The sequence below is a fragment of the Polypterus senegalus genome, chromosome 3, assembly GCF_016835505.1.
Source record: "Polypterus senegalus isolate Bchr_013 chromosome 3, ASM1683550v1, whole genome shotgun sequence".
NCBI lineage: Eukaryota > Metazoa > Chordata > Cladistia > Polypteriformes > Polypteridae > Polypterus > Polypterus senegalus.
The window spans coordinates 62,435,935-62,463,905 of record NC_053156.1 but is presented as its reverse complement, the minus strand read 5'-3'; the positions used below and the strand labels follow the sequence as shown (position 1 = coordinate 62,463,905).

At 40.5% G+C, this 27,971-nt stretch overlaps 1 protein-coding gene and 1 long non-coding RNA gene across 2 annotated transcripts in view; one reads left to right on the top strand and one right to left on the bottom strand.

Moving 5' to 3' along the window:
* The window catches only part of dcst1 (DC-STAMP domain containing 1), a 76,573-nt gene extending 57,473 nt beyond the window's left edge, over window positions 1-19,100 (top strand). Inside the window, exons 11-16 of the mRNA XM_039749655.1 lie at window positions 2,604-2,699; window positions 3,017-3,143; window positions 8,000-8,116; window positions 8,448-8,590; window positions 8,674-8,787; window positions 18,605-19,100. Coding sequence (XP_039605589.1) covers window positions 2,604-2,699; window positions 3,017-3,143; window positions 8,000-8,116; window positions 8,448-8,590; window positions 8,674-8,787; window positions 18,605-18,856 — 849 coding nt within the window. The 3' untranslated portion in view covers window positions 18,857-19,100. The remainder of the gene's footprint in view (window positions 1-2,603; window positions 2,700-3,016; window positions 3,144-7,999; window positions 8,117-8,447; window positions 8,591-8,673; window positions 8,788-18,604) is intronic.
* Window positions 19,101-26,281: 7,181 nt separating this feature from the next.
* LOC120525201 overlaps window positions 26,282-27,971 on the bottom strand; it is a 139,350-nt gene continuing 137,660 nt past the window's right edge. The window contains exon 4 of the long non-coding RNA XR_005632901.1: window positions 26,282-26,895. This is a non-coding gene — a long non-coding RNA (uncharacterized LOC120525201). The remainder of the gene's footprint in view (window positions 26,896-27,971) is intronic.

The following is a 27,971-nucleotide window of genomic DNA, read 5'->3' as shown; positions in this document are numbered from 1 at the left end:
GCTATGTGATCTTGATTAGATCACTGAAAATGCTTGTTCAAGAAGTCAGTAAGGGCATGCAGTGTCATGCAAATACAGTAATGAACTCAGACCATTGGAGCTTAGCGTGTAGTGGCAAACAGGGAAAGTTCACATTACAAAGTTTAGTGCAGGGAATTATAAAAGAAAATTTTACTCTACATTATGTTTTAATAAATACTGAGTGTCAACAACAGCTCAAAGTTTCCTTATAAAATATTTAATGGATGAAATCCACTCACTACAAAAGTTTTTGTTTGCTTCTGTTATTCTGGAGCAACACTCATGAATTAGCTTGAGTGTGTTTGTGATAACAGGTGGTGTACTTCATTTCAAATTTTTTAAAATGTTATTTGTAGTTTCAATCTCATGATTGTTCATTATAACTGTGTTTGCCCAGTAAATTTAATTTACATTAAAGGTCATGTCTTCTTATTTGTTTAAATCTTTCTTGAAAATTTTGCTTACATACTGGGAGTAACAAAAATAATACAGTATATAGAATAATAACTAGTGTTAATAAAAATATGCAAGTTGACTCTGTTAAACCCCTGTTAGCTTCTCTTAGACTTTGTAGTTTTGTTTTTTTTTTTGCAAAATTCATTATTACTTTTATGGTTGATATATTTGAACACTTAGGTGATGTGAACACATTGCAAGTTTGTGCCTTTTTTCTAAGAGGGACACCATTTTGTATTTCTAGTCTCCATGATGCAGTATATTTGTTAGGCATGTGATGCACATGCTGTATGAGCCATGAAAATATGCAAAAGATTGGCTATCCGAACTTGAAAAATGAAAAGAAAAACAAAAGCAAATGTTTTATAGAAACTTTGCAAACATATGGCTTGCTGTTGTTATTCATTTTGATTTTGGTTTTTTGATTAAGCATTACTATGACTGACGATTATCCACCTTAACAAAAGTATAAGTGACTGTGTCCATGTGGTTTCTGTGTCTCTGTCATTCCAAAAGATGCTTCATCACAAACATTTCTAGTAATAAAATGCATTGCATTTGTCATTCCAACAGATGGAGCAGCTGTCTGGAAAGTCGAAGCGCGATATAGCGAGGGATCACTGTACTACAAATGTGAACACTGAGGTCTAAATTGATTAGTTAGATTTCAACCCATCTTAGAGAGGTAGAACAGCTAGTCCTGAATAATAGGCTAGAAAGCATCTCTGCCATTTTGTAAATAAAACAAAGTATAAATAATGTTTGTAATTAATCATCACACACCAATTAGTAGATATAATTAATGTTATACTGTACTGCTCATAACGTATTGCTCATACACAGCACTCTGAATCTACGCTCAGTGAAATTCTCTATGCAAAGTAAGCTGAACTGAATTGAATTCTACTTCATTATATGAGATCCCCCATTGTAATGCGTATGTGTATAGAGCAAGTCATTTTATAGCACAGTCACATCCCTTGAGCGCTGATTATGGTTCTGTCAGGATAGTTCTATTGATAAAGTGAGTATTTTTGAGGCTGTTTCCTGTAGAACACTCTGGTAGACAGGGATGGGGCCTGCTCTGATCCCTCTCTGCTTCTGGATGTAGTGGAGATCTTTAAGTATATGGTAGAGTTGGCCAGGCCATGTCATGCGGCAGGCAGCCAGGAAGCACTTGTGGTTTCCTAGCAAGTTAAAGAAAATCCAGGATACGGGAGTACAAGACATTCAAGGGTGTGGCCGGGAAACCAAATGGGATATCACAACAGGAAGAAGGTATAAATACCAACATCTTGCCGTTGGCTTTTGAATTTAGAGTTGAGAGGGTTGGGCAGAAGCTCATGTTTAGGTAGACATGGACTTTCTTTACTCCTGTATTTTTTTATTTGTATTACATCTTAAGATTTTCCCTTGTGCTAAATTAAAGACTTTCTCTTAGATATCTTCTACATTCACCCTAATAAATGGCAAATCAGGAAACTTGGAGCAGAATGTGCTTTTTCATTTATCGCCTTCAACTTATGGAAAGAATCTACACTTTCAGTTAGGCATCCAATTTTAGATTACACCTAGGTCTTAGCTGCTGTGTGGTGTTTGTTAAATCAATAATCTCCAAATCTGTGAAATGAATTGGATATTTAGTGGACACTGGTTATGCAAGTATGAAGATGATGTCTGACTGTCAGTATAGTCAATGGTTATTCATTCAAGGACAGAAACAATTTTAAGTATCAGGGTTTTTAGGAAATGGTAAAGCACTGGGCATGTGCTGTAGAGCAGGCTTACATTTGGCAACAAAACACAATAGAATATCAGAGCATGGTACCTGGTGCACATTTGCACAGGTACAGTATTTCTTTAGGTTCTCTGCAAATAAAATGTATACTGAGTTTATTGTGTATATAATGTGTTTCTTAAGTTTCTGATTGTTAATATTGTGTTCCACTTTGTCTGTACACTTTGTGTTTTCTGTTGCTGCTGGAGCATTACCCGTGTTGTTCAGCTGTAAAAGAAATGCCACATTCAGCGTGGCATCACAAAACAGAAGTATAGTGATTAATGTCATGTTGCTGGATCGTGAACTCATTGACATTTTAAATGGTTGTTTCTCTTTATCTTTTCAGGGAAAAAGATATCTGTTACCATTGAGGCGGGCAGAATGCAGTGACTTTATCTTCCCCTGGAGCCTCTCCATGCACTCATCTGAAATGCGCTCCATGGTGAATACCGAGCTCCTACTTTGGCTGCTCCACATTAGCTGCCCTCACAATTCACAGTGAAAAGAGTCCATTAATGGTATTGCCAAGTTATCATCTAAGCTTTCCAAACTGTGCTGATGAACCATAGGATCAGCAGTTTAGGTTATTTTTACCCCTTTGTCTTGTCTGCGCCTGCCAGTGAGAGGCCTTACTGTACACCAGCCTGTCAGAGGAAACTCCAGTCATTCATTTATTTTACTTTTGGGGGGCATGAGGACAGCATATACTGAAGGCATATGGGACTAACCTTCTGCTTGTCTCTTTCTCTTCTTTCATAGATGGTGAGCATGTTGCAGATTATATCACTGGCCAGTGTTATAAGCGTATTTCTAGTGGTTGACTGGATGCTTTACAGGATTTTTTACATCATTAGGAAGCACTCTTTTGTGCAGTACTCCTTCAAAAGTAAGTGTTGGGAATGTTCTGGCATACACAGATGGTATCAATAGCTGCTCTGCAATCAGCAGATGGGGATAATACCATGAGTGAAGACATAGAAGAAGGGTAAAAGATCAGAATTTCTTTACCCTCTGACATGTTCTGCAATTTAGGTTAGGTTGACACAAATATTTTGTTATCTGTATTTATCTTCGTAGAGAGTTGAGGTTGGGGGGCTGCCAAAAAACTGGGCCTGTTAAACGCCCACTGAGGCATTCCTTGTATATTTTTGTCTTATGCAAGAAATAAATTGTTGTTGTACTGAATAGTGTAACCAAAAAACAATTTCAAAATATGACCATCTCTGAATCCGTATAATAGTCTTATTGATTTTTGATAAATATCTCCCTATTTGTTCTTATACAGTAGGTAGCACCAAATTCTTGGAGTTTTTACAATATAAAATTTAAGGTTTGTTAATTAGGGTGCCATTCCAGCAGCATGAAAGAAATGTATATAGCTAATATATAAATAAAAATGACCAAAAAAACATTACTAAAATATTCACGGTTTTGTAAATAAATTAAATAGTTGTGTGCTACTTTCATGTTGGTTGTGCACTCTGCCGTAGATAGTGTATTTCTAGATATCAATACGAAGAATTCACTTTGTGACCAGAATGTCTTTTCATTTGCTTTTGACGTTTTCAACATTTGGTTTAGGATTGAGTAGAACTCCCTTTAACTTTAGGAAATCTTCTTGTCTTTTTTCTGTCTTCTGCTTTAAAATCCGCATTAGGTAGTCTTGTTGATCTCTATAACGCAGCCCTCAATTATTCAGAACTAGATAAAATAGCTCCTTTAAAAACACAGGAAGGTCTCCTTTAGGATCTATGAAAGCAGCTGGCTGATGCCTTGAGAGAGTGTCTGTCTGTCTGAAGGCTGGCTTCACTTTTCATGCCCAGGGGCCTCATGCATAAACGGTGCGTACGCACAGAAATGTTGCGTAAGAACTTTTCCACGTTCAAAATTGCAATGTATAAAACCTACACTTGGCGTAAAGCCACGCACTTTTCCACGGTACCTCATACCTTGTCGTATGCAAGTTCTCCGCTTGGTTTTGCAGACTGGCGGCACCCAGCATCAAAGCAGGGCTACTGTTCCTGTGTGGTTACACCTTATTTTCCTGACACAGCTTTATAAATACACTGAAACTAACCGCATATTGTTTTTTAGTGTAATACATCTGATTGTAATTAACTTGTAACAATATAATGGTCCAGGGAACAGCCATAGTATTCCAAATACCATAAATGCTTTAGCGTTGTTACTCTCACTTCTCCTTCTTCTTATTCTTCTTCTCCTTCTTTCAGCAGCACCCGTTAGGAGTTGCCACAGCAGATCATCTTTTTCCATATTACTCTGACTGCACCACTCGGAGTATTTATATCATTCTATCTGAGTGTGACTCACAGCAGCAGCTGATCGGAAAGAGAATTATCAGTATACAGCATCAAGGATACGCTGCCTCAGCCACGGCAAAACGTTTTAAAGCCTTTCCTGTACGGACCTCGCGGTTCAGAAACAGTTTCATCCCAAGAACTTTAAATGCACTTAATCAATTGCTCCTTGTAGAACTGTTTGTACTTATAAGTACAATCACCCCACTGTAAACTTGCACTATAATATCGCACAACCTGAGCCACTTTATAAAGCATGTATTTACATATGATGACGATAACATTTTTAAGGTGAAATGCAGCAAAATATGTTTATTAAATTATACAGATAAAACTTTAACTTCATTTAAATAATCTATATTCTTCACTGGGAGTGTCGTGAAGGATAGAATAATTAAACATGTACTACAAAGATATTTCAATGTTCCACGTTTTGAAGAATCAGCGCTAAGCTTACAGATGGCTTAACTTCTATTACAGAGCTGATTGTGTGGCGATCGGTTGTTTGGGGAAAGAAAAGCAAGGACTGCAGTGGCGGCTACGCCAATATATATTGAATATAAAACAGAAAGAGAAAATAACAACACAGCTAAAAACGCAGCGACAAATTCCAGCAAAAGTTAAATGCTTGTGTCACGAGCACAAGGCGGCTATGCAGTGTCTGCAACAGATGTGGCCATCCACAGTGCATAAGCTACCTTACTGACATTGGCGGGCGAAGGAGCCACCGATTCTTCCTCTGCCCAGTGCCACCACAAGCCTAGAGCCGCACCTGAGTACTGCTGCAATAAATTGTTTCATCGAAGGTCGCACACAATCACTGCGCCGTGAAACTCATGTTTAATAACGTACTTTAACTCCTATCATCATAAAAATGATATCACGTATGCATCTCAGTATTTTAGTTATTCAGAGAGCTGTAATATCACGAATGTAATGGATTCTGTGTCCAGTTGGAGGAAGAGAGCCGGTTTAAGAAGCAAGTAGTGATTCACACACATAGAGCACATAGAAGATCAAATACAAAACAAAGCATTTAACGTGCTACTTTAATTACGATGTGATTTGAGAAACTGGTTAATTAAACGATTTTAAGATGAAGTTTATGATGTTCTACTTTAATGACAAAATAAACTACGTGATTAAAGTGGAAATGTCGAGATTGAAGTTGACATTTCGTGCTTTTTCCCCACTGTGTGCCTTTTTTTCTCTGTACCCTAATAAGGTTTCATATGACACACAGACAGTGGGCTACAACTCGCCTTTTCATGGCGACTTTGATATGTGACTTCTTTTTTATTTCGGGCACTGTGCGATTTTGTGAACGTGAGCTTTCAAGTTTCTCCAACACGCTATGTCACTCAATCAACTTCCTTTTGTTGATTATACCACAGTTTATTTGAACAAATAGTATGTTTTTCCTTTGCCTCCACTTGGTATTCGCTGAAATTCTTATATTTTCCCCCGTGCTTTTCCTATTGTCTTTTCACAGAAGGCTGAGCTTAAGGGCGATTTATATTGATTTGCATATTCAAAGAGGTGTAATTCTGGGAGGAGTTGGGGCATTACATAAAGCGCCTGCACGAGCGTTACTTTTCACGCTGATCGGGATTTATGTAGCGGAAGAACGTGGTAGTTGGAGTACGCACAGATTCCTGCATCAGGATTTTTCTGTGCGTAAGCACATTTTGGCTTTTGTGCTTACGCCATGTTATAGTGCGAGTTCTACACACGGCGTTATACATGAGGCCCCAGGCCTTTTTTGATCATCAAAGGGCTTCTAACTACAGCCATGAGTGCACGCTATGGCGGGATAATAAAGAGTGCCCATGATAACTGGAGGGTTTTGTTCTCTGTAGCTAATAAACTACTTCAACCTGCGTCTGACCTGATTACTTCTTCAACTGAAGACTGTGAAAAATACCTTCACCTTTTCCATGGTAAAATTAAAAAATGAAATAATTTAACTAATACAAGTTCTTCCTCCTTTTGTGTGTTTCCCATCTTCTTTCTCCATCCAGTTCTTTTTCCAAATTTAACCAGTTTCTTCCCCATTTATTACTGATCTGCTCTGTAAGACGAAGCCTACTACTTGTGTATTGAACTCCATCCCCACCACACTTCTCAAGCGATCCTTCAAGTCATAATACAGACTGTAATGACATAATGAATACATCCCCTGACACAAGCTCTGTGTTAGTTACTTTGAAAAATGCTTCTGTAAGCCCAATATTAATTAAGTCTGGTCGTGATGCTGACAATCTCGACAATCTACACCTAATCCCTCACTTAAATCTTCTGTCTAAAGTTCTCTTGTGTGTTGTGGCCTTCCAACTCACCAGTTTCTCAATTTGTAATAAACTGACGGAGTACTTTCAGTCTGTTTTCAGAACACAGCACAGCTCTAAAATGACTCTTCTTTCAGTAAGTAATGATTCTGGACAAAGCAGAATATTAATTCTGATAGATTTTAGTGTAGCATTTGACAGTCTCAACCATGATGTTCTATTGTCCAGAATGGAGAACATTCTGGGTATCTCTGGCACTGCTCTCAAGTGGTTTAAGTCCTCTTAACTTGGAAAAGAAGTAGTAACTATCCCGATTGTCGCCCTTCTGAGTACTGAACTTTCCCTCCATTGCTGCTAGAACCACAGTCCCAGTGTACCACCTGCCACATTGCCCATCTACACCAGCCTTCTGCTCCGGACAGGAAATGCAATGCCTCTCTTTGTTCATGTCATAGTGTGTTGCCGCACCCACCACACAACGAAACAGCTCAGGTTATCCTGGTTGGCAACCCTCCTTGGGAGACAGGTGGTTGAGTAACACCCTTCAGAAATGACCATCTACCTGCCACAGCCAGGTGTTGCGTGGGTGTTTCGTTGGCTTGGTCCAGCCACTTGCGTCCTCGACAATGAGGATCCTGTAAGCCAGATCACCCTTGGGGAATCACACTACATGGCCGTAGTGCTGTAACTGACCTTCCCTCACAAAGCAGGTAATGTGCCTCATTCAGGACTCCATGAACAACCACTCATTCATCACAAAGTCAAACTAGCAGTATCCATGGATTCTCTAAAGAGAACAGCATGCCCAAGGAGTCCTGTCTTCGTCTCAGGTCACTGGATAGCATCCATGTCTCGCTAGCATATCTTTAAACAGGAAGCACCAGGACTCTAAAGACTTGGGCCTTTGTCCTTTTGCAAAGATATCGGGAGCGCCACACACCCAAGGAAGGTTTCAGTTTAATTGTGTAAACCCCAAACAGTAGTAGTGAAGTTGCCAGTCTAGTGTCATCAAATTGCAGGCAATGACCAAATCAGTCTTAAAGGTTTGGATTACTTCTGTCTAAGACCTTATCCATTATGTAGACTTCAGAAACCAGGCCTAATACTGACCACTGTGTACTCTGTCTCAAATCCAGGTGGTCATCACGTTGAGATCAAGGTGGGTGGAACATCAATGTTGGCCTCATTCCTGCGGAAGACCATAGGTGCCTTTAAGACGAAATCCAATTTTACCATGACCAGCAACAACTTGCGTAAGGCACTCACTTTCTTCATCTTGTTCTTGTCTTTTTCCCCTTTTTTCACATTTAGAAGAAATAACTGAAGTATAATATGGTAGTTTAAAAGCCTCCTCAGTCTTGTCCTTCCCCTACTTGAAGCTTTCCTCCTTTTGGTTCGTGAATTCACTCCAGCCTATAATATATTTAAATTATCAGAACACATTGTGTGTTCATTGCTTTCTTTGCTTTGTATTTCTCAGTTTGTCTGCACCAATCTTCTTTCTTCTCTTCCCTTGATATAAAGTGTATGGTTTTATGGGCATTTGAGTCTACAAATTGCAATGGTTCCCATTACCTCCTGCAGATTGCCTTCCAGATCCCAGGAGGATGACCCTTATCCAGTACCTCTGGACCATCTTGCCAGTAGTGGCTCTCTTCATCACATGCTGCTTTGAGGTGTATTGTAGGCGTGTTCGGCGGGTCATTGCTGCCTTCTTTTTCCCAAAGGTGAGACTGGCACTGAATGTGAGCAATTTTCAAATGTGGCTGCTGCTGATTTTACTTCACTTTCTATGTCATTTCCTTTACAGCAAGAGAAGAAACGCACACTTTATTTCTACAATGAGCGTATTAGGAAGCGTTGCATGTATAATGAAATACAGCGCTCCAGGGTCAGGAGAAGTGCTCGCTTGGGGACAATAATGGTGTGTACACGACCTTGTCTTATTTCCTCCTGTAAACCCAGTTTACTTTTTCTTATATAGGAAGTATGTTGTTCTCATTGGTTAGACTTCTTCATTCACCAATTCATGTATTTTCTGTGCTCCCTGTCCACTCCCTCTTTCTGTGATTTTTGGACTTCCTCCATTAGGACTTAATTTCCTTACCTGCCATAGTCTTTATGTAAGCAGGCAGTGTGTTCACCTGTTATAAGAGGAAGTGTCATTTCTTTTAACAGTTTTGTCTGCTCAGCTGCTTCCCTGTTAATGTGTGATTCCCCACACTACATCCTCTGCTTCCTCATCTGGAGACAAAGGGGTCTTCTTCATTTGGAACTGGTGTGTGTCTGCAAGGTGGACCTGCTCAGTCTGCCCAAGCAGACATACCTCCTGTTCCACCCTAACTCTTCTGTGTGTCAGCAGTGAATATGAGCAGTGTGAAAGTTCTCTTGTCAGAATGGATTTGACATTTATTTATTGCATGTCACAGGGTTGATGTTCAATTTTACTTCCAGTTTATTTTTGTAAAGCGATGTTCACAGAGTACAGGCTCAGAGCATGTGCAGAAATCCATATGTACAATCTATTAACATTGGATTGCGTAACCATACAAAATGTATGTACTTGGAACACACACATTACATTAAATACATAGTGAAACAGGGTATAACAGTGTAGGGTCTATTAAAGGTAAAATCTGGTATTTAGTCCGTTGATACTGGAGGAAAGAAAATTTAAAAACTCCACTCAACAGCAGTAATGGAAAGAATAAACTACTGGGCCGTTCACGATCAGATAGAACGTACAGTAGTCATAGACCTGGTGACCATCACAGCATTCTATGGCAATGAGCATTCTAGGGCATCTTAAGACATGCTTGATAGTGTAAAAAAAATCTTTTCATCATTGAATCCCAAATACTCAAGACCCACATCTAATAGAAAATGAGAACATTAGAAAAATGTATATGAGAACAGGCCATTCTACCCAACAAAGCTTGCCAATCCAGTCCATGTAATTCCTCCAAAATAACACCAAAGTTGAATTTAGAAGTTCCCTAAAGTCCTGCTGTCTACTACACTACTTGGTAACTTATTTCATGTGTCTATAGTTCTCAGTATGAAAAAAATAGTTTGTGTGAAATTTACCTTTAAGAACTTTCCAACGGTGTCCCCTTGTTCTTAATGAACTCATTTTAAAGTAACAGTCTCTAGCCACTCTACTAATTCCCTTCATAATTTTGAACACGTCAGTCATGTCACCTCTAAATCTACATTGTCTAAACTTTAATGGCTCAAGTCCTTTAATCTTTCATCATAATTTATCCCCTGCAGACCTAGTCACTCTTCTCTTGACTTTTTCCAGCACTGCCATGTCATTTTTTTAGCCTGGAGACCAAAACTGCACACATTACTTGCATTATAAAGCTTCAGCACAACCTCCTTTGACTTGTACCTAATGTTCTGCTAGCCTTCTTAATGACTTCTGAACACTGTCTGGAAGTTGACAGTGTTGACTCCACTTCGACTCCTTCTCATAAGGTGTACTTTCAATTTTCTGACCTCCCTTTGTGTTCAAACCTAACATTTTTACTTCCTATGTGTAATATTTTACATTTACTTTAAATTTCATTTGCCACAAATCCGCCGAAGTCAGTATGCTGTCTGTTCCCTTTGTAATGATTCAACGGATTCAAGATTATCTGCAAACTTAACCAGCTTGTTAGTTATATTCCGATTTTAATCATTTATATATATTAAAACTAGCAGTGGCCCTAGGACTGACACCTGTGGAACACCACACATTTGCCAATTTTGATAAGGTTCCTTGCACAATCACCCTCTGATTTCTGTTTCTGAACCAGTTCTGTACTCATCTACATGCTGCTCCCTGAACTCCCATTTCTTTTAATTTGATGCCCAACCTCACATGTGGTACCTTTTCAAATGCTTTCTGAAAGTCACGATAAATAATATGAAATGCTCCACTCTGAATGTATCCTTTGTTGTTTCCTCATAGAATTCCTGCATGTTGGTAAAACATGACGTCGCTCTTCTGACCTTATTCTGATTATTCAGTAAAACTTCTGTTTTTGCCATGTATTGTTCAATCTTTTCCTTAATATTTCATCCATCCATCCATTTTCTAACCCGCTGAATCCGAATACAGGGTCACGGGGGTCTGCTGGAGCCAATCCCAGCCAACACAGGGCACAAGGCAGGGACCAATCCTCCTTCCATTAATTTACCTTTGAGGCATATTAAACATTCTGGCCTATAGTTGCTTATATTTACCCAATCACCATTTTTACGTAACAGGATAATATCTTCCATTTTCCAGTCCTGCAGAATGTCCTCAATGTATACTGAATTCCTAAAAATATGACTCAAGGGTTTATATACTGTACATACTTGCTAATCTCCCTAAATACTTGGGGGTACATTTTAATGGGGTCTAGTGTTTTGTTTGATTTTAGCCTATTTAATCTAAGCAGTACTTCTCCCTGTACAATTTCCAAATTAAGTAACAGCAGTAACAATATCGTAGCAATGCCAAGGACTACCATGGAGATTCTCCACTTCCTAATGTGTAAACATAAGAAAAATGAAAGTTTAGAGCATTTCCTGTTTCTCTTTGCCAATTTGCCAAGCTCTGACAGAGTGATTGCTACTTAATATTTGTCCTACCTGTTCCTCCACTTAAGTGAGACATCCAGACACAGATAAGAGGGGCCAACAATAAAGAGGTAAAAGACACTTAAAATTATGTAGGAACAAAAGTACTGCCGAATGTTGCACTTTAATATGGCCTCCTCAGATTTTGTCCTGGCAAATGAAGAGTTAGGGGTACCCCACTGCTCATTAACTCTCTGTCTTCTCTGATCAGACAAGCAGATTTAAAGGTATTGACAAAGACAGATGGTGGCCATGGTGCCAACACCTGTGCCCACTGAGGCAGAAGAACATACAAATATATTTCAAAATGACAAATTCAAATAAAGCTCAGAAAAGGTTAAATATCTCACCAAATACAAATAAAATTAAAAGAATCCATGTTCATTCAAGAGGATAAAAGTCACGTGTACCACACTGCAAGAAAAAGGTAATTTTAAAATGTTTGCTGTATTTTATACTGACAAGAATGAGGAAGTAACAGTGGTGTTATTTGCAGCAATCTCAATTGTCCTTAATGACACTACTTTGATGTTGGTGAATATGTGACCTTTGCATTGGACATTACTAGATGATACCTTTCATACAGCCGGACTGATCATGGTTACTTGAGGATGGACTTATCTGCAGGGGGTTACTCTGTTTAACAGATGACTTTGGTACATCAAATATCGATTTGTATACAGGGAAAAGTCACTCAGGATTTGAATATGGATGGCTGGAGTGAGAGGCAGCCTTCCTGAAAAGAACATGCATTGTAGAGGTTGTCTTCCTAGCAGTCATCAGATCCTTTAATCCTTCCTCCTCCTTCAGACCTTCCTTCAAGTCCTTCTGTAGCTCAACTCACAGTTCTGCAAACGTAGCCAGCAAATCTCTGCCTGAAATGCATTTTGTAACACTAGAAACTCAAAATAACCAGCAAGTGATTACTTAAAGTCCTGTATAATACTTACTGCATTTGACTTATGTCAGCTCTTTGGTGTCCACTACCAGCAGGCCCACTGTGAGATAAATAGGGATTTGCCACATAAGTGCAGCCATGCAATGGGTGACACCTCAGCACCACACTGGAACAGTGTGAGATTTTTTACAACGGCTGGATTGCCAACCCTGCCACCAACCCTTAAATTTTCCCTTACAAGTTGGAGGACCTGCTTGTGGGACTAATTAAGATTAGGTTTGGAGAGGTGCGCTCTGTTCACAGTGTTCTGAGGCCACCTCTACGTGGCTGACTAAAGAAGATCACCTATTAGCTGCAGGTTCACAGCTGGCCACATTGCAAATCTACAAACTGTGATGCTTTGTGGTGTGAGTTTATGGTAATTTACATCGCAGCAAGGGTGGGATCCATACTTCGGATGGGTAGAGTGTAGTGGCAACGCTGTGCATAAAAGCTGGAGACTGACGCAGAGAAGGAGTACACAGCAATACAGATGGGCAGTCTGGGTTAGGACTTTCAGTCATTTGACATGATTAATAGGATGATGTGCTTTGTCACCAAGTTTCTAATAGGTTATGTAACAGTTTAAAGTGGAACATTGGGCCAGCTGTAATTGCTCAAATGCCACTCTAGGCAAGTCCACTTATATAGACAAGCCTAGCCCATTCATTTTTCATAAGTACTTTTTTCTCTTTATCTAATTTACTTCGTTGTTGCTTCCTTTAGATTATTTATTTGTTCATAGAGTGAAATTTGTGTGGTGTGTCATCTAGACATCCTTTCTATGGTATAACCTCTCAATATTACCCTTATTATTAAGTTTATGGGTGGAACTGAGCAGTGCTGTCTTTTGTATTATGCTCCTGTCTTATAAATGTTAGAGAGGTTAGGAGCACACACTGATACAGTGCATTGCCGCACCCACCACACGACAAACCAACTCAGGATCCAAATTAGGACCAGAGTGCAGCTTTGTGACGGATGACAGCTCAGCACCACACTAGTTCAGATGGAATGGAACAGTGTGAGGTTTTTTATGGTGGCCGGAGTGCCAGTTCTGCCTCCAACCCCCAAGTTTTTCCCTGCAGGTTGGAGAGCCTACATGCAGGGATGGATGCAGGTTAATGTCATACCCAGGACAGAGCAATTGCAGGTGAAGGACCTTGCTCAAGGGCCCAACAGAGCAGAGTCCCTTTTGGCATTTACAGGATTCGAACCGGCATCCTTCCGATTTCCAGTTCAGATCCCCAGCCTCAGAGCCACTACTCTGCCTGTTAGATAAATGTTAGATCTGTGATTATTTTTTGTGTCCATTTATTCTAAACAGATTAACAGGTAGGATGGGGCCTCTCTTATGTACAGTCCTGTGCTTAGTGCCACCTTTGGGTACAGTCACTAGCAACAGAATAATTTAGTGTTTCAAATCAGCCTAATCTGGATGTCTTTGGGGAGTGACAGGAAATTTAATTATTTAAAGAAAACCCATGTGAGAACAGGGGTGAAGAATCCTAGTCAGACTCCAGGAATGTTACAGTATATCATAGCGCAAATTCAAAATGTTTATTCTAATGCAAGATCTTGAAATACAAAACGTATCTTGGCAGCTTCGGGTGTGAGGCAGAATCAGTCTTCAGCAACCCTGCGGGCTTTTGCCGGTCATACATATGAACATGTGTATTGTCATTGATAGTGGAACAATATAGTACAGCCAGCCAATCAAAGACACTTATCTTTCTTTGGCAAGTCAGGACTAGAGGCAGCATCACTAACCACTACACCACTCTGTGGTCCAAATATTGTAGGAGTGTCTGTTATTATTATCACTACTGTCATTTGTAGGGCTTTTGAAACTTGTATACATTGGAATTTGTCACGAACAAAGCTCCTCTAACAAAATCAACAGAAAACTTAAAAGAAAAGAAAATGTGTAATACTACTTAAATGTGTAAACACCAGTTGATATAAAATGTGGAAAGTGGTTGGCTAAACTGGAGGAGGAACTTCTGATTGCAGGGTCAAAGGCAGTCTTCAAAGAGCCACTACAGCTTTGATCAGGGTGAATGGTTTGGGAGGACACTTTTACATCTTGCTTTCCACAATGATAAAAATGCATTTAATTTGTATACAGTGTCCTAAATGCTTGTAACAGACTTTCTTAGGCTTGTTACAGAACAGGCACTCTAAGCTAATGTGAGTTTTAGCTGCTTTAACCAGTAGGGGGTACCTTGGAGCAGATTCCCAGAGCCCAAAAGGTAGCCCAGATACACTGAGCAATACTTTATTAAATAAAAAGGACAAAGTGGTAGAGAGAGAGGTTGGGAGCATGCGCTGATTTGAGCGAGTTGATGCACCCACCACACGATGAACCACTAGGATTGAGACCTGAGTGTGGCTGTGCAACTGGTGACAACTCAGCACCATACTGGAACAGTGTGAGGTTTTTTACAGAGGCTGGAGTGCCAATGCTGCCATCAACCCCCAAGTTTTCCCTGCAGGGCTGGATGCAGGTTAACGTTATACCCAGGACGAAGCAATTGCAGGTTAAGATCCTTGCTCATTGTCACTTCTGGTGTTTACAGGATTTGAACCACCAACCTTCCGATTGCTAGTACAGATCCCTAACCTCAGAGCCATCACTCTACCCACAGGGGTAGGAACACAGAAAATAATAAACTCAAATGTTCCTCTGAGCCTTCATATACACAAATAATGTGCTTTTATTATTCAAGTGATGCCTAATGCACTTACCCACAGCAATGTTGGCACAGCAGTCATCTATTGTACCTCTACCTCCTTTTTAATAAACACTGAGCTCCTGTCAGACAAGTCCTTGCTAATTCTTCACTCCTAGCTCCAAACTTATAGAACTAAAAACTGAAAAGGTTTGTAAACTTGTCCTCAGTTTCACTCACAGGTCTCATTTCCTGAGGTTAGAAGGTCTCTCAAAGCCCAACAGATTCGAGCTGCAAACCTCCATAGCTGTGTTCCATTGATGAGCCAATCAAATTCCACACATCCGATTATGTGTAGTTGCCTTTACATTACTTATCAGTCACGTTATGCAACATGCCCAGTCATTTCAAGGCATACTTCACACATTGTTGTCATAAAATGCTTTTACACTATGATTAAAATTTGTGTTTTGGGAGACTTACCTTACTCAGGAGGAATAATGGCAAATTAGCATAAGTGTCATGTTGTGCTGCAGGAAGACCACCTTCTGAGTTTGTGCTGTGTAAATCATGACATAAACCAAACAGACGATTGGCTGTTCAGTGGAGGTTCTGAATCACAGAACTCCAAAGGTCGGCATCTGAACCCTTCTCAAGAGCTTTCTGTGGTGACCCCAGGTATGGGTTGTTAATCTCATAGAGGCCTGACAATATAAAGTATTACAATTTGATTTCCTCCATGTAGCCAGACATTATCTTTGGAATAGTGATTAGAGATCTTCCCATTAATTGACAAACATATTAATGTTGGCGACCATTGCAGATAAATGCCTAAAAAGCTGTAACTGGGGTGCAAAGCCTTCGTACCTTTGCAGTGGCCATGTTACTCACTTCAGACTGTATGGAGACCTCTGAACTTAAAGCCACCCACAGTCTTCACCTCATGTTACATTCCATTCACCACAAAATCTGGATGTTGGAGCTGAGAATGATATCACACCCGAGTTGACCGCATTCCATTAAAATGTTCGGAAAAGCAACTCTGACTCCTCCATGAAAATCTTTGTTGTGTTTGCTTTTTTGGAATAAATACTAGTTGATAACAATGCATTACACAGTATTTTGCACATCCAAACACAGTAGCAACATGTCCACAGTTAGAAGTTGTACAGCACTGTGTGTTCAGCTGTTTTAATGAGACAAAAATAGAGAAAGAAGTGCTAATAAACAGTGTAATACTAAAGTTTGTGAGGTAGGTAGGTACTTGCTTACTTACTTTTTTAATCCCCAAGGGGAAATTCACATACTCCAGTGGCAGTATACTGATAAAAACAATGTTAATTAAAAAGCAATTTAAAAAAAGCAGTGCAAGTTAAAAAATTCAAGATGGAGATTGTGAGGCAGGTATAACAGTCTATAATCTTGTGTAGTGTTAACGTTTACCCTGGGAGGAATTGAAGAGTCGCATAGTGTTTGGGATGAACGATCTCCTCAGTCTGTCAGTGGAGCAGGACAGTGACAGCAGTCTGTCACTGAAGCTGCTCCTCTGTCTGGAGATGATACTGTTCAGCGGATGCAGTGGATTCTCCATGATTGACAGGAGCCTGCTCAGCACCCGTCGCTCTGCCACAGATGTCAAACTGTCCAGCTCCATGCCTACAATAGAGCCTGCCTTCCTCACCAGTTTGTCCAGGCGTGAGGTGTCCCTCTTCCTTATACTGCCTCCCCAGCACACCACCGCATAGAAGAGGGTGCTCTCCACAACCATCTGATAGAACATCTGCAACATCTTATTGCAGATGTTGAAGGATGCCAGCCTTCTAAGGAAGTATAGTCGGCTGTGTCCTCTCTTGTACAGAGCATCAGTGTTGGCAGTACAGTCCAATTTATCATCCAGCTGCACTCCCAGGTATTTATAGGTCTGCACTCTCTGCACACAGTCACTTCTGATGATCATGGGGTCCATGAGGGGCCTGAGCCTCCTAAAATCCACCACCAGCTCCTTGGTTTTGCACCATTTAACAAAGTCCTTGATTAGGTTCCTATACTCCTCCTCCTGCCCACTCCTGATGCAGCCCACAATAGCAGTGTCGTCAGCGAACTTTTGCACGTGGCAGGACTCCGAGTTGTATTGGAAGTCAGATGTATATAGGCTGAACAGGACCGGAGAAAGTACAGTCCCCTGCGGCGTTCCTGTACTGCTGACCACAATGTCAGACCTGCAGTTCCCGAGACGCACATACTGAGGTGTGTCTGTAAGATAGTCCATGATCTATGCCAACAGGTGTGAATCTACTCCCATCTCTGTCAGCTTGTGCCTAAATAGCAGTGGTTGGATAGTGTTGAAGGCGCTAGAGAAGTCCAGAAACATAATTCTTACTGTACCACTGCCTCTGTCTAAGTGGGAGAGGGATCGGTGTAGCATGTAGATGATGGCATCCTCCATGCCCACCTTCTCCTGGAATGCGAACTGCAGTGGGTTGAGGGCGTGGTGGACCTGTGGCCTCAGGTAGTGAAGCAGCAGCCACTCCATGGTCTTCATCACATACATGTGATGTCAGTGCGACAGGCCTGAAGTCATTCAGCTCACCAGGACGTGATACATTTGGGACTGGGGTGATACAAGATGTTTTCCAAAGCCTTGGGACTCTCCCCTGTTCCATGCTCAGGTTGAACTCCCCAGCTTCAACGCACAGGCCTTCAACAGTTGTGGCAATACTCCATCTGGACCCACTGCTTTGCTGGCACGAAGTCTCCTCAGCTCTCTGCTTACCTGGGCTGCTGTAATTATGGGTGGGGGAAACTCTCTCCTATGCTGGTATCAGCAGAAGGATGGGTGGAGGATGCAGTACTCTGAGGTGAGTGATTACGTCATAATCTAAAGTTGGACAAACTTGGACTTGACAGACCAGTCCTGAGTTTACAAGTAGGAAATCTGACTTGTGGGGGCATTCCAGCTGAACATTCCAACTAGAGAGAGGTTAGGTTTGGAGCACACACATGAAAACCAACTCAGGATCCCAGATTAGAACCCGAGTGCAGCCATGCAATGGGTGACACCTCAGCACCATACTATTACCAACTAGGAACTTAAAACTTCCAACCTCTCAGTTCAAATGTAACGTAGCATCAGAGGCCCTGATGATTGTTAGACAATGATTGTTCCCGTTATCTCCTAAAACATCTAGCTGCTTCCTGCTGTGTTTGACACTTCTGCCTTTTCTAGCTCTTCTATGTTGCTGTGTTAGGACAGTTTTCTGTTTGCATGACTTGCCCACACAGCTTGTGCCCTGTTGCCTCTTTCTATATTTATTTTTTAGTTACTCTCTTCACTATTCTGTTTTTGATAAGAGTTGATGCTTTCTGGTTACAACAGTTTACTCTTGTCTCCAATCTTCTTTCCGTATTAACATTCAGCAATGTTAGAGACTTTGGTTTCCCTCGATTTAATACTCCACTTTGTACTCTTTTTAGTATTTTTTTTTAAACTTTCTCCCGAATCTTCCTTTTCCCACCAGGTGCGCACTTGGCTTGGCAGACTGTACATGAGGAGCCCAATACTGCGGCGCCTGATAAGCCGGCGCTGCCTCGTGTGCTCTGAACCAGAGACAGAAGAAAGCTTTGTGTGCCCTTCGAAGGAGTGCTTCACAGTGTACTGTCCAATGTGCTGGCAGGATATGGACTGTTTCTGCTATGCCTGCACACCATTTTCAGAATATGTGTCCGGCGAGAGTGAGAGTGAAAGTGAGAGTGAATCTGAAGAAAGCTGACAGCGCTTTTGAGCAGCCGCTGCTGAGTGGTGTATCTGTTTACCCAGTAGATGGCCTTGCTGGTGTTTCATCCCAAGGCCTTCCTCAGCTTTTCTTTGAAATGTGTTGAATGTAGGTGGTGTTGTTGCAAAAAGGAGGGGGACATCTTAGCATTTCATGGAGGTCTTGGTTACTATTACGTATGTGCAGTACTACATCCCTTGATCAATACATTTTGATTGTTGTTTGGTCCACTTTCTGCAGTGAGAAGTTAAGCAAAATGACGCCTTTTATTGGCTAACTAGAAAGATTACAATATGCAAGCTTTCAAGGCAACTCAGGTCCCTTCTTCAGGCAAGATACAGAAACTGGAATTCCCTGTGCTTATATAGACACCAGGACAGATATAGCATTGGAAAACCTTTAAGTAAGACATCTTAGATACAGTTTCTGTATTACATCTTGCCTGAAGAAGGGCCCGAGTTGCCTCGAAAGCTTGCATATTGTAATCTTTTTAATTAGCTAATCAAAGGTGTCATTTTGCTTAACTTCTCACTTCATCCATTATGGCTAACATATTACAACACCCTAGTACTACAGTCCACTTTCTGAAGTGCTTACACTTAAGACCCCTTGGTGTCTATTTTTGATTTCAATGCAAGCAGTTCTCACTGTGTAATATTTAAAGGTGTACCTAGAGTTTTTCAGGTTCTTGTGTTGTTTTAATCTTCCATGCATTCATATTTGATCCTGCAGAACCAGTACAGGGTTTCACAGTACTGGAGTCATTCCCAGAAACATTTATGGGAAGTTACAAGCAATTTTATTAATACTTTTGTTTATTTGATTATTTGACAGATGTCTTTCCCCAGGGCAACTTTCAAGATTGGGATACATTACAGATGTTCACTTATTTAGTTATTTTACCAGAGTATGGGCAGTTAAGGGACTTTCTTGGGTGAGTTGGAGGTCGAGAATGAACAGATAATCTGTGATTAAAGATCCATCAACCTGTCCTGCCTATAACGTTTATGTAAAAATCAGGCAGCGGGGAGACCACGTGAACAGGATGAAAACACTCCCTTTATACACAGAAGACACACCAGTGAGGAATCCACCAACATTACCACCTGCTGCATTGCCCTTTAAATGTATGCAGTGCCCCTCCTTTCCTGTGCATACTGGCATTTGTTTAATGTAACATCGTCATTTAATTAGATGGTATTGTAATCGTGCTTTGCAGAACTCTGTGAGATGCTCAATATGTAAAGTAAAGAACACTTGATATATTAAAGATTCACAGTAAGCTGTGACTTGATGGTTTTAAGTCCAATTTCTGAGCTGGCAGGTCAGATTCGCAAGTGCTTGTGAAGAAGAGCGTCAAACAGCAAACACTGCCTTCCATTGTGAAATGGTTCTTTTCCTTTTCATGTGTGATCGGAGTGAATGACTTAAATGGCACTTTTGAATGTGCCTGTTCTTCTGGTTTCTTGTATCTCCATACCTCCTTCCAAGAAATCTCTTTTCCAAGCCTCCTTTCACTGTTTCTTAGTCCTTTCTGGTTGGTTCTCAAATTTTTCTATGCTCTGTACCCATAGAAAATATTTAATTTATGTTTGCACCCCCTACCAAAATAATATTACATTTCAAGATGAAAAAGTCAGTCATTATCCAACCCGCTATATCCTAACACAGGGTCACGGGGGTCTGCTGGAGCCAATCCCAGGCAGCACAGGGTGCAAGGCAGGAACAAATCCTGGGCAGGGTGCCAGACCACCGCAGGGCAAAGATAAAAAAGTAAAATTTCTAATTTTTGAACCACATATGGAACTTGAAAAAAATAGGCTTTTAAATTAGTGCATACAATTTAAATATAAATTGAGCAATTTACCTTCACAAATCTCAATAATCTTGTAAATGTGTCCCATGTGAATCTTAGAGACGATCTGGGGGTTGGCCAGCAACTGCAAGGATATGACACATGTTCAGCGATCGAGGAGTTTGGGGGTTTCTAGATCCCAGTGAAGCAACAGATGGCGGCGCACCTCTAAACAGTGAAGCGCAGTTGACAAGCTTTGTTTTTAGCAAGCACTGCAATTCAAAAACAGATGCGCCACAAGGTTAAAATTGCTGCACTACTGATAGGACTGCTGGCACGAGAGATGGACTGATTCTAAGCAGCAGATGTTGCATCCAGTTCAGTAACCCCGCCAAAAACATCAATCAAACCTTGAAACCGGTGACGTTTCACAATCGGGGCTTGCCCAGAAATCAATACTAGACCTCGGCCTTCTCTGTGGAACATTGCAAGGCCCAAATTCCATACTCTTAAAAAAAGTCATTTGCCTTTATTGAAAAGGAACTCATGATTGAATGTGCATTTCTGTGGCTCATTTGCAGGAGCAAGTTGCGTGTGCAATGCTTGATTCTTTTCAAATCACAGTGCAGGAGCTTTAATTCATTATAGACCCACTGCAAGACACCCACGATAAAGTCAGACAAATGCACTTCACTCAATTCTGGCGACTCACGATGCAGCCTTCCTCTTTGTCATACATCCCCTGAAATGCCTAGAGGGTATGGGCACCCCTGCTGTAGAATGTGGTTTCCTTTTATCCCTCATTGTTACTCCCAATATACTTACCTCTTCATGAAGCATCTTGGGTCTTCTGCTTGACTTTATTTCCTGTGGTGATGCTCAGTTATGCTGTCCCCACCCGGTTAATTAAGTATACTTTTTTAGTACTGCTAGCTTGCCTCCAGTACTTTAGTATAAAATAGTGTTCTCCATTGCTGGTTAATATTGTACTTTCTTGATACTGTAATTCCTCAAATATAAGCATATTACAGTGTGTTGAATTTCTAGTAAGCTGCCTTAGATAAAAGTATCTGCAAAATCAATAACAGTGCACTGCTAGTGAGCAGAATGTAGGTTGGAGCTGTTGCAGGTGCACACAAAAGGCTGGCCTTGTATTTTTTTTTCCTGACCATGTGATAGATAAGTCTGTTTACTTTGGACAAAAAAATAAAATATTTACTAATTATTGCTGCCATTTTAATTGTTTCTTTTCAAAACAAAAATACCCCAGAACTTATATTCGAGATTTTGGAAAGACCAGCTATCATTTCAGGGTAGTTGGGGCCCAAAGCCCAAGCCATCGGCATTAGGCCCAGCTCTGTGTGGCAGGCCGGTCCACTGCTCTGCACATTCATGCACACACACCGGGCCAGCTTAGACTCCCCGATTTACTGGACACTCAGATCTTTGAGATTTGGGAGGAACCGAGCCAAGGTGATGCAGCAGTCCATCACAAGGCCAATGCAGAGGTTTCATTTAACATAACCTGCACATTCCTGGGATGGGTAAGGAAAATGTATAAACTGAGAAAGATTCAAGATTTCACATTCTTTATTTGCCTTTTGCACATATTGTAGGAGATCTTGCTTGATCTTTTCAGTCAATTGCACAAAACAGTACACGCCACCCATATACAAAACAAGTACAAAGTAGTACAAATACAGGACATGGTAGTACACTGATGGGTGCTTTTTGTGTCCTTAAAGTGCAGTTTACTTATTTCGTCTGTGGCCCACGTTATTGATTAGACAGACTGCAGAGGGTAGACGTTTTTCTTGAAGCAAGGGGGTGCTAACTTTAATACTAGAGTACAAATGGCCTGAACTCAGTTTGGAAATCAGACTGCGCCCAAGATGAATAGGGTCTCGCACAAAATTGCATGAGTCTTCTTTCAGCACTGTGTGGTTTATTTGGCCTACATTGTGGGAAGAATAGAACCAGTAATGTGCTGTGCTTGCTTCACCACTCTTTTTAGTGATCCATTTTCCTGGGCTTTGATGTTTCCATACCAGACGGTGATCATTCCTGTCAGTACGCTCTCAGTGGTGCTGCAAAAGAAGCTCAGCAGTGTTTATTTCTACATACTACACTTCCTTGAGGAGCTACTGTGCTTTTTTTAAATGATGGCGGTGATGTTTGTGACCAGTTTAGTTTCTCTTGAGATGTGCTGCCTGACACACTGAAAACTATAGTAGGATTTACAGCCAAGCTTCAATAGTTGTGAGGTAGCATCACTAACCAACACACCGCCACAAGGCACTGGTTTGGAAAATGAATGAATCGCAGGGCTGTCTTACCAGCATATTAGGCACCTTGGATAAAGTAGTGCACTGGGGCTCTGTTTTTGAAACATACTGTACATAGGCATTAGAAACATCTTGGGCTCCTGGGGCCTCTGGCCAGTGCCCATTGTGCCCATACGTTAAGACAACCCTGACAAATGAATATTACTCTACAAGGAAACTTTAGAGAAATGCTTAATAGTATTCTTTTACATGTCACACAAGCTTTTAATAGTAAATGTTCCATAAAATTCTAAATTACCCCATCATTTCTAGCGTTTAACTAGCTGCCTCTACATCCTTACCTCTAAAACTGAATACCTGAGGCAGGGCAGGGCCTGTTCAACAGAGAAGCAGATATTTTAGGCAGAAGCAGAGTTTGACATTTCGACTGCTATGGGAAAGCGTGGTGCAGAGAAACTACAAAAAGTCACAATCATATTGCTACATAGTTATATCATGTACCAAGTCAAATATCATAAATTATTCATAATATAAAGTTAGAATATAACCTAAATCTTACAATAACACATTTAAATCCTAAAATGGTGAACAATATTGAAATAACAGAAAACTTTCTTTTTAGGTTGTTTGTCTGCTTATTGCATTTGTGGCAAAATAAAACCTTTAATTTTAAACAAGTTACAAAATGTATGCATGGTGTAACATTTAGGGTGTTCTGGGATTGGGTTAACTGTTCTGAAGGTGGTGGGTTGGTGATGCTAAGTCGGTCCCAATTGTGTGTGTGTGTCTGTATGTGATGGGCTGACGCCTTGTCCAGGGATGGTTCCTGCCTTGCCTCAGTGCTTGCCGAGTTAGGCTTCAGGTTCCCTGCGACCTGCTCTGGATAAGCAGGTTTAGAAAATACACTCACCGGCCACTTTATTAGGTACATCTTCCTAGTACCTCCTTGGACCTCCTTTTGCAATCAGAACTACAATAATTCTTTGTGGCACAAGTTCAGCAAGGTGCTGGAAACATCTCTCAAGGATTTTAATTCATATTGACATGATAGCATCACACAGTTGCTGCAGATTTGTTGGCTGCACATCCATGGTGCAAATCTCCTGTTCCACCACATCCCAATGGTACTATATTGGATTGAGATCTGGTGATCGTGGAGACCATTTGAGTGCAGTAAACTCATTGTAGTGTTCGTGAAACCACTTTGAGATGATGTGAGCTTTGTGACATGGCACGTTATCCTGCTGCAAGCAGCCATCAGAAGATGGGTACAAAGTGGTCATAAAGGGAGGGACATGGTCAGCAACAATACTCAAGTAGGCTGTGGCATTTAAACAATGCTCAGTTGGTACTAAGGGGCCCAAAGTGTTCTAAGAAAATATCCCCCCACACCATTACACCACGACCACCAGCCTGAACTGTTGATACTCAAGGTAGGATGTATCCAGACTTTCATGTTGTTGATGCTAAATTCTGACCCTACCTTCTGAATGCTGCAACAGAAATCAAGACTCGTCAGACCAGGCAACATGTTTAATATCTTCTATTGTCCAATTTTGATGAACCAGTGCGAATTGTTGCCTCAGTTGTCTGTTCTTAACTGATAGGACTGGCACTCAGTGTGGTCTCCTGCTGCTGTAGCTCATCTATTTCAAGGTTTGACGTGTGTGTCCAGAGATGCTCTTCTGCATACCTCATTTGTAAGGAGTGGTTATTTTCATTACTGTTACCTTTCTATCAGTTTATAACCAGTCTGGCCAGTCTCCTCTGACCTCTGGCATCAACAGGGCATTTTTGCCTCGACAACTGCCACTTATTGGATATTTTCCCTGTTTCCGATGTTTGTCTATGAAAATCCCAGATGATCAGCAGTATCTGAAATACTCAGACCAGCCCGTCTAGCACCAACAACCATGCCATGTTCCAAGTCACTTAAATCACCTTTCTTCTCTGTTTTGATGCTCGGTGTGAACTTCAGAAGGTTGTCTGAACAATGTCTATACAGTATGCCTAAATGCATTAGGTTACTGCCATGTGATTGGCTGATTAGATATTTCAACAAAACCAAATCATATTATGTTATATCATCTACTGTTACATTCTGCTCCGTAATTGTAAAAGTTTTATTTTTATACTGTTTTGAGGATTTGTTCTGTTCTGTGTATTGTATTGTATTGGCCCCCTTCTTTTTGACACCCACTGCACGCCCAACCTACCTGGAAAGGGGTCTCTCTTTGAATTGCCTTTCCCAAGGTTTTTCCCCTGCAAGGGTTTTTTTTGGGGAGTTTTTCCTTGTCTTCTTAGGGAGTCAAGGCTGGGGGGCCGTCAAGAGGCAGGGCCTGTTAAAGCCCATTGCGGCACTTCTTGTGTGATTTTGGGCTATACAAAAATAAATTGTATTGTAAATTGTATATTTATGTTGACAAGCAGTTGAACAGGTGTACCTAATAAAGTGGCCAATGAGTGTAGATTTATGGAAGTTGGAGCATTTTAAATTTTTTATTTAGTTCTTCAAGGAGACATTTTTGCTTATTAAATATTTTGCCATTGTGGTGTGTATGACAGGACAGAGGTTTGTCCAGACCACCACACCACTGTTTGTACTGATGGTAGAATCCTTCCTTGGCTGTTCTTTCCTGTTTCCTTGAACACATTTCATTTTTTCATTGCTGCTGTCCAAAATTCCTATTTTTTTCTTTTTTAGAGTCTCCATCAGCTGTTTCTCTTCACAAACAAACAAACTCCAGCAACTACATTGCCACCTTCTCTCTTTTTTTGATTAATTTCATGGCACATGTCTTACTGAAGGGCGCTGCTGCCTCGCAGTTAGAAGACACAGGTTCGCTTCCAGGGTCCTCCACGCATGGAGTCTGCATGTTCTCTCCGTGTCTGCGTGGGTTTCCTCCCACAGTCCAAAGACATGCAGGTTAGGTGCATTGCCGATCCTAAATTGTCACTAGTGTGTGTGCCCTGTGGTGGGCTGGCACCCAGCCCAGGGTTTGTTTCCTGCCTTGCACCCCGTGTTGGCTGGGATTGGCTCCAGCAGACCCCCGTGACCCTGTAGTTAAGATATAGCGGGCTGGATAATAGAATGATGTCTTAGTGACAGTTGGCATAAGTTTCTCATCCTTCTTGGCAATTTCCTATCTGAATATAAACTTTTTTGCCATTTCCATGCAGCAGTCAATAAAGGACTTCATATTAGTCCTAAAAACTGTCACTAGTCTTATTACTGCATGGATACCTGCAGCCCTCAGCCATCTCATGGTTTAAGAGGTTCACAACTGCACAAAAGATAAAATACTGAATAAAGCAATCATTATAAATGTCAAGTGTGGCTACTAGAAATAGGAAATGTGTATAAGTATTCAGTCAAAACAGTAATAGAGATTAAAAAGAGCTCTTCAACCTGTTAGTGCTATGAAGGACTTCAAGGAGAAGGCCTAAATTTAGCTATAAGGTCTTAAAATGTGCGCAAAGCGTTGGACTTCACAATTACGTGGCCAGTCTTGCTAGTTGCCATTAAGGGGTAAGTTCGGTATTTTTCAAGTCAAAGTTAGGCAATACATTAATTTGAAACATAAAATTGTGTTCTAAAGCAAAGCAAACTTTACAAATTTAAAAACCTAACTAGCCTGATATTGTGTTATCTAATGTACTCAAAAGGTACCTGGGTCCCAATGTAAAAAAACATTAAAACGTACTGAATATGTCTACTCTTCCTGCCAAAACGTTATTGAGTATTAATTCACGTCTTTGAGATTGCAGACATATTACAACAGCATATCCCATTTATTTTAAGAAGCCAAACTTGTTCGTAAAATTCAGCCACTTCTGTGCTTTTCTTCGTCCGTAGATTTCTTTCTGGGTCAGGGGTGCAGTTCCACCTCGGAAAGTTGTCACCATTATTGACATTATTGAATGTTCAATCCCAGACGTGAACAGCTGTTTGTCCTCTGTAAACAATTAGACAATAATAACTAGAAAAAGTCACACTTACAATCGCTTATACTGTATACATTCACTAAATAGGAGGTTAGTTCAATATTTTGTAAATATGGAAAATAATGCACAAGTAAGCTTCAGTGGTCTAGCAGGAGAAATATTGAGCGTGTGCATACTATGGAATCAAGTGACAAGAACTGAACAGATGTTATACAGTAGGTATGCATTCGGTTTAGGACAGATGTTTTTTGCAGAGGACTTAGATGAACTATTCTTTTTTTTGTTTTTTTTACATTTTATTTATATAGCGCCTTTCCCATGCTCAAGGCACTTACAGAATATAAGAAAGAACGGCAGGGTATACAGTATATAGCATAGTACACTCACAGTGCTAGGTGTTCATGCAGTCTACAAATTGTCTCCATGAATTTACGGATTATTATTAGTGAGCATCAGTTTGTTTTCACTCAAAAACACCGTCAGTTCTTTTATTAATGTTTCCTCACTTTTCATGTGCTATAAAATTCAATAATTAGTTTGTGGCTCTTTATTGCAAGTTCTGCCTTTTTAATTTTCTGATTTGTTTCTTTTATTGTACATGCATGTTTATTTAAAAATACAATGCAGTGTAATCATTTCAGTTCAGATTTATTGTTATGTGTACAAAGTAAAATTAAACTTTTATGTGCACTGTTCAACAAAACACTGCCATTCAATGTGAATCTTGCTCTACCGGTAACTTAAAACTTATTAATTCACGAGGGCGTTTAACTTTCCCTGCCATTCTGACTCAGGTGTTCAGGGTAATTTTGTTTGTATCGCACATTATGTTCTCTGTTCAGGGTTTTCTTGTAGTACTTCTGTTGTAATGCTTAGTACATCCTGTATTTACTATTTATCATTATTTAGTGTTTCATGTTGATATTATTTGTATCCAATATTAAATATGGCCTGTTGTTCTTTCTAGATTTCTGAGAAGCACTTTAAGAATGGGAAAGATGCTAATATAAATAAAATGTATTATTATTATGTAAAATAACACAGAATGTAGCAGGTGAAAAGAATGTGCCTTCTCACCCTATCCCTA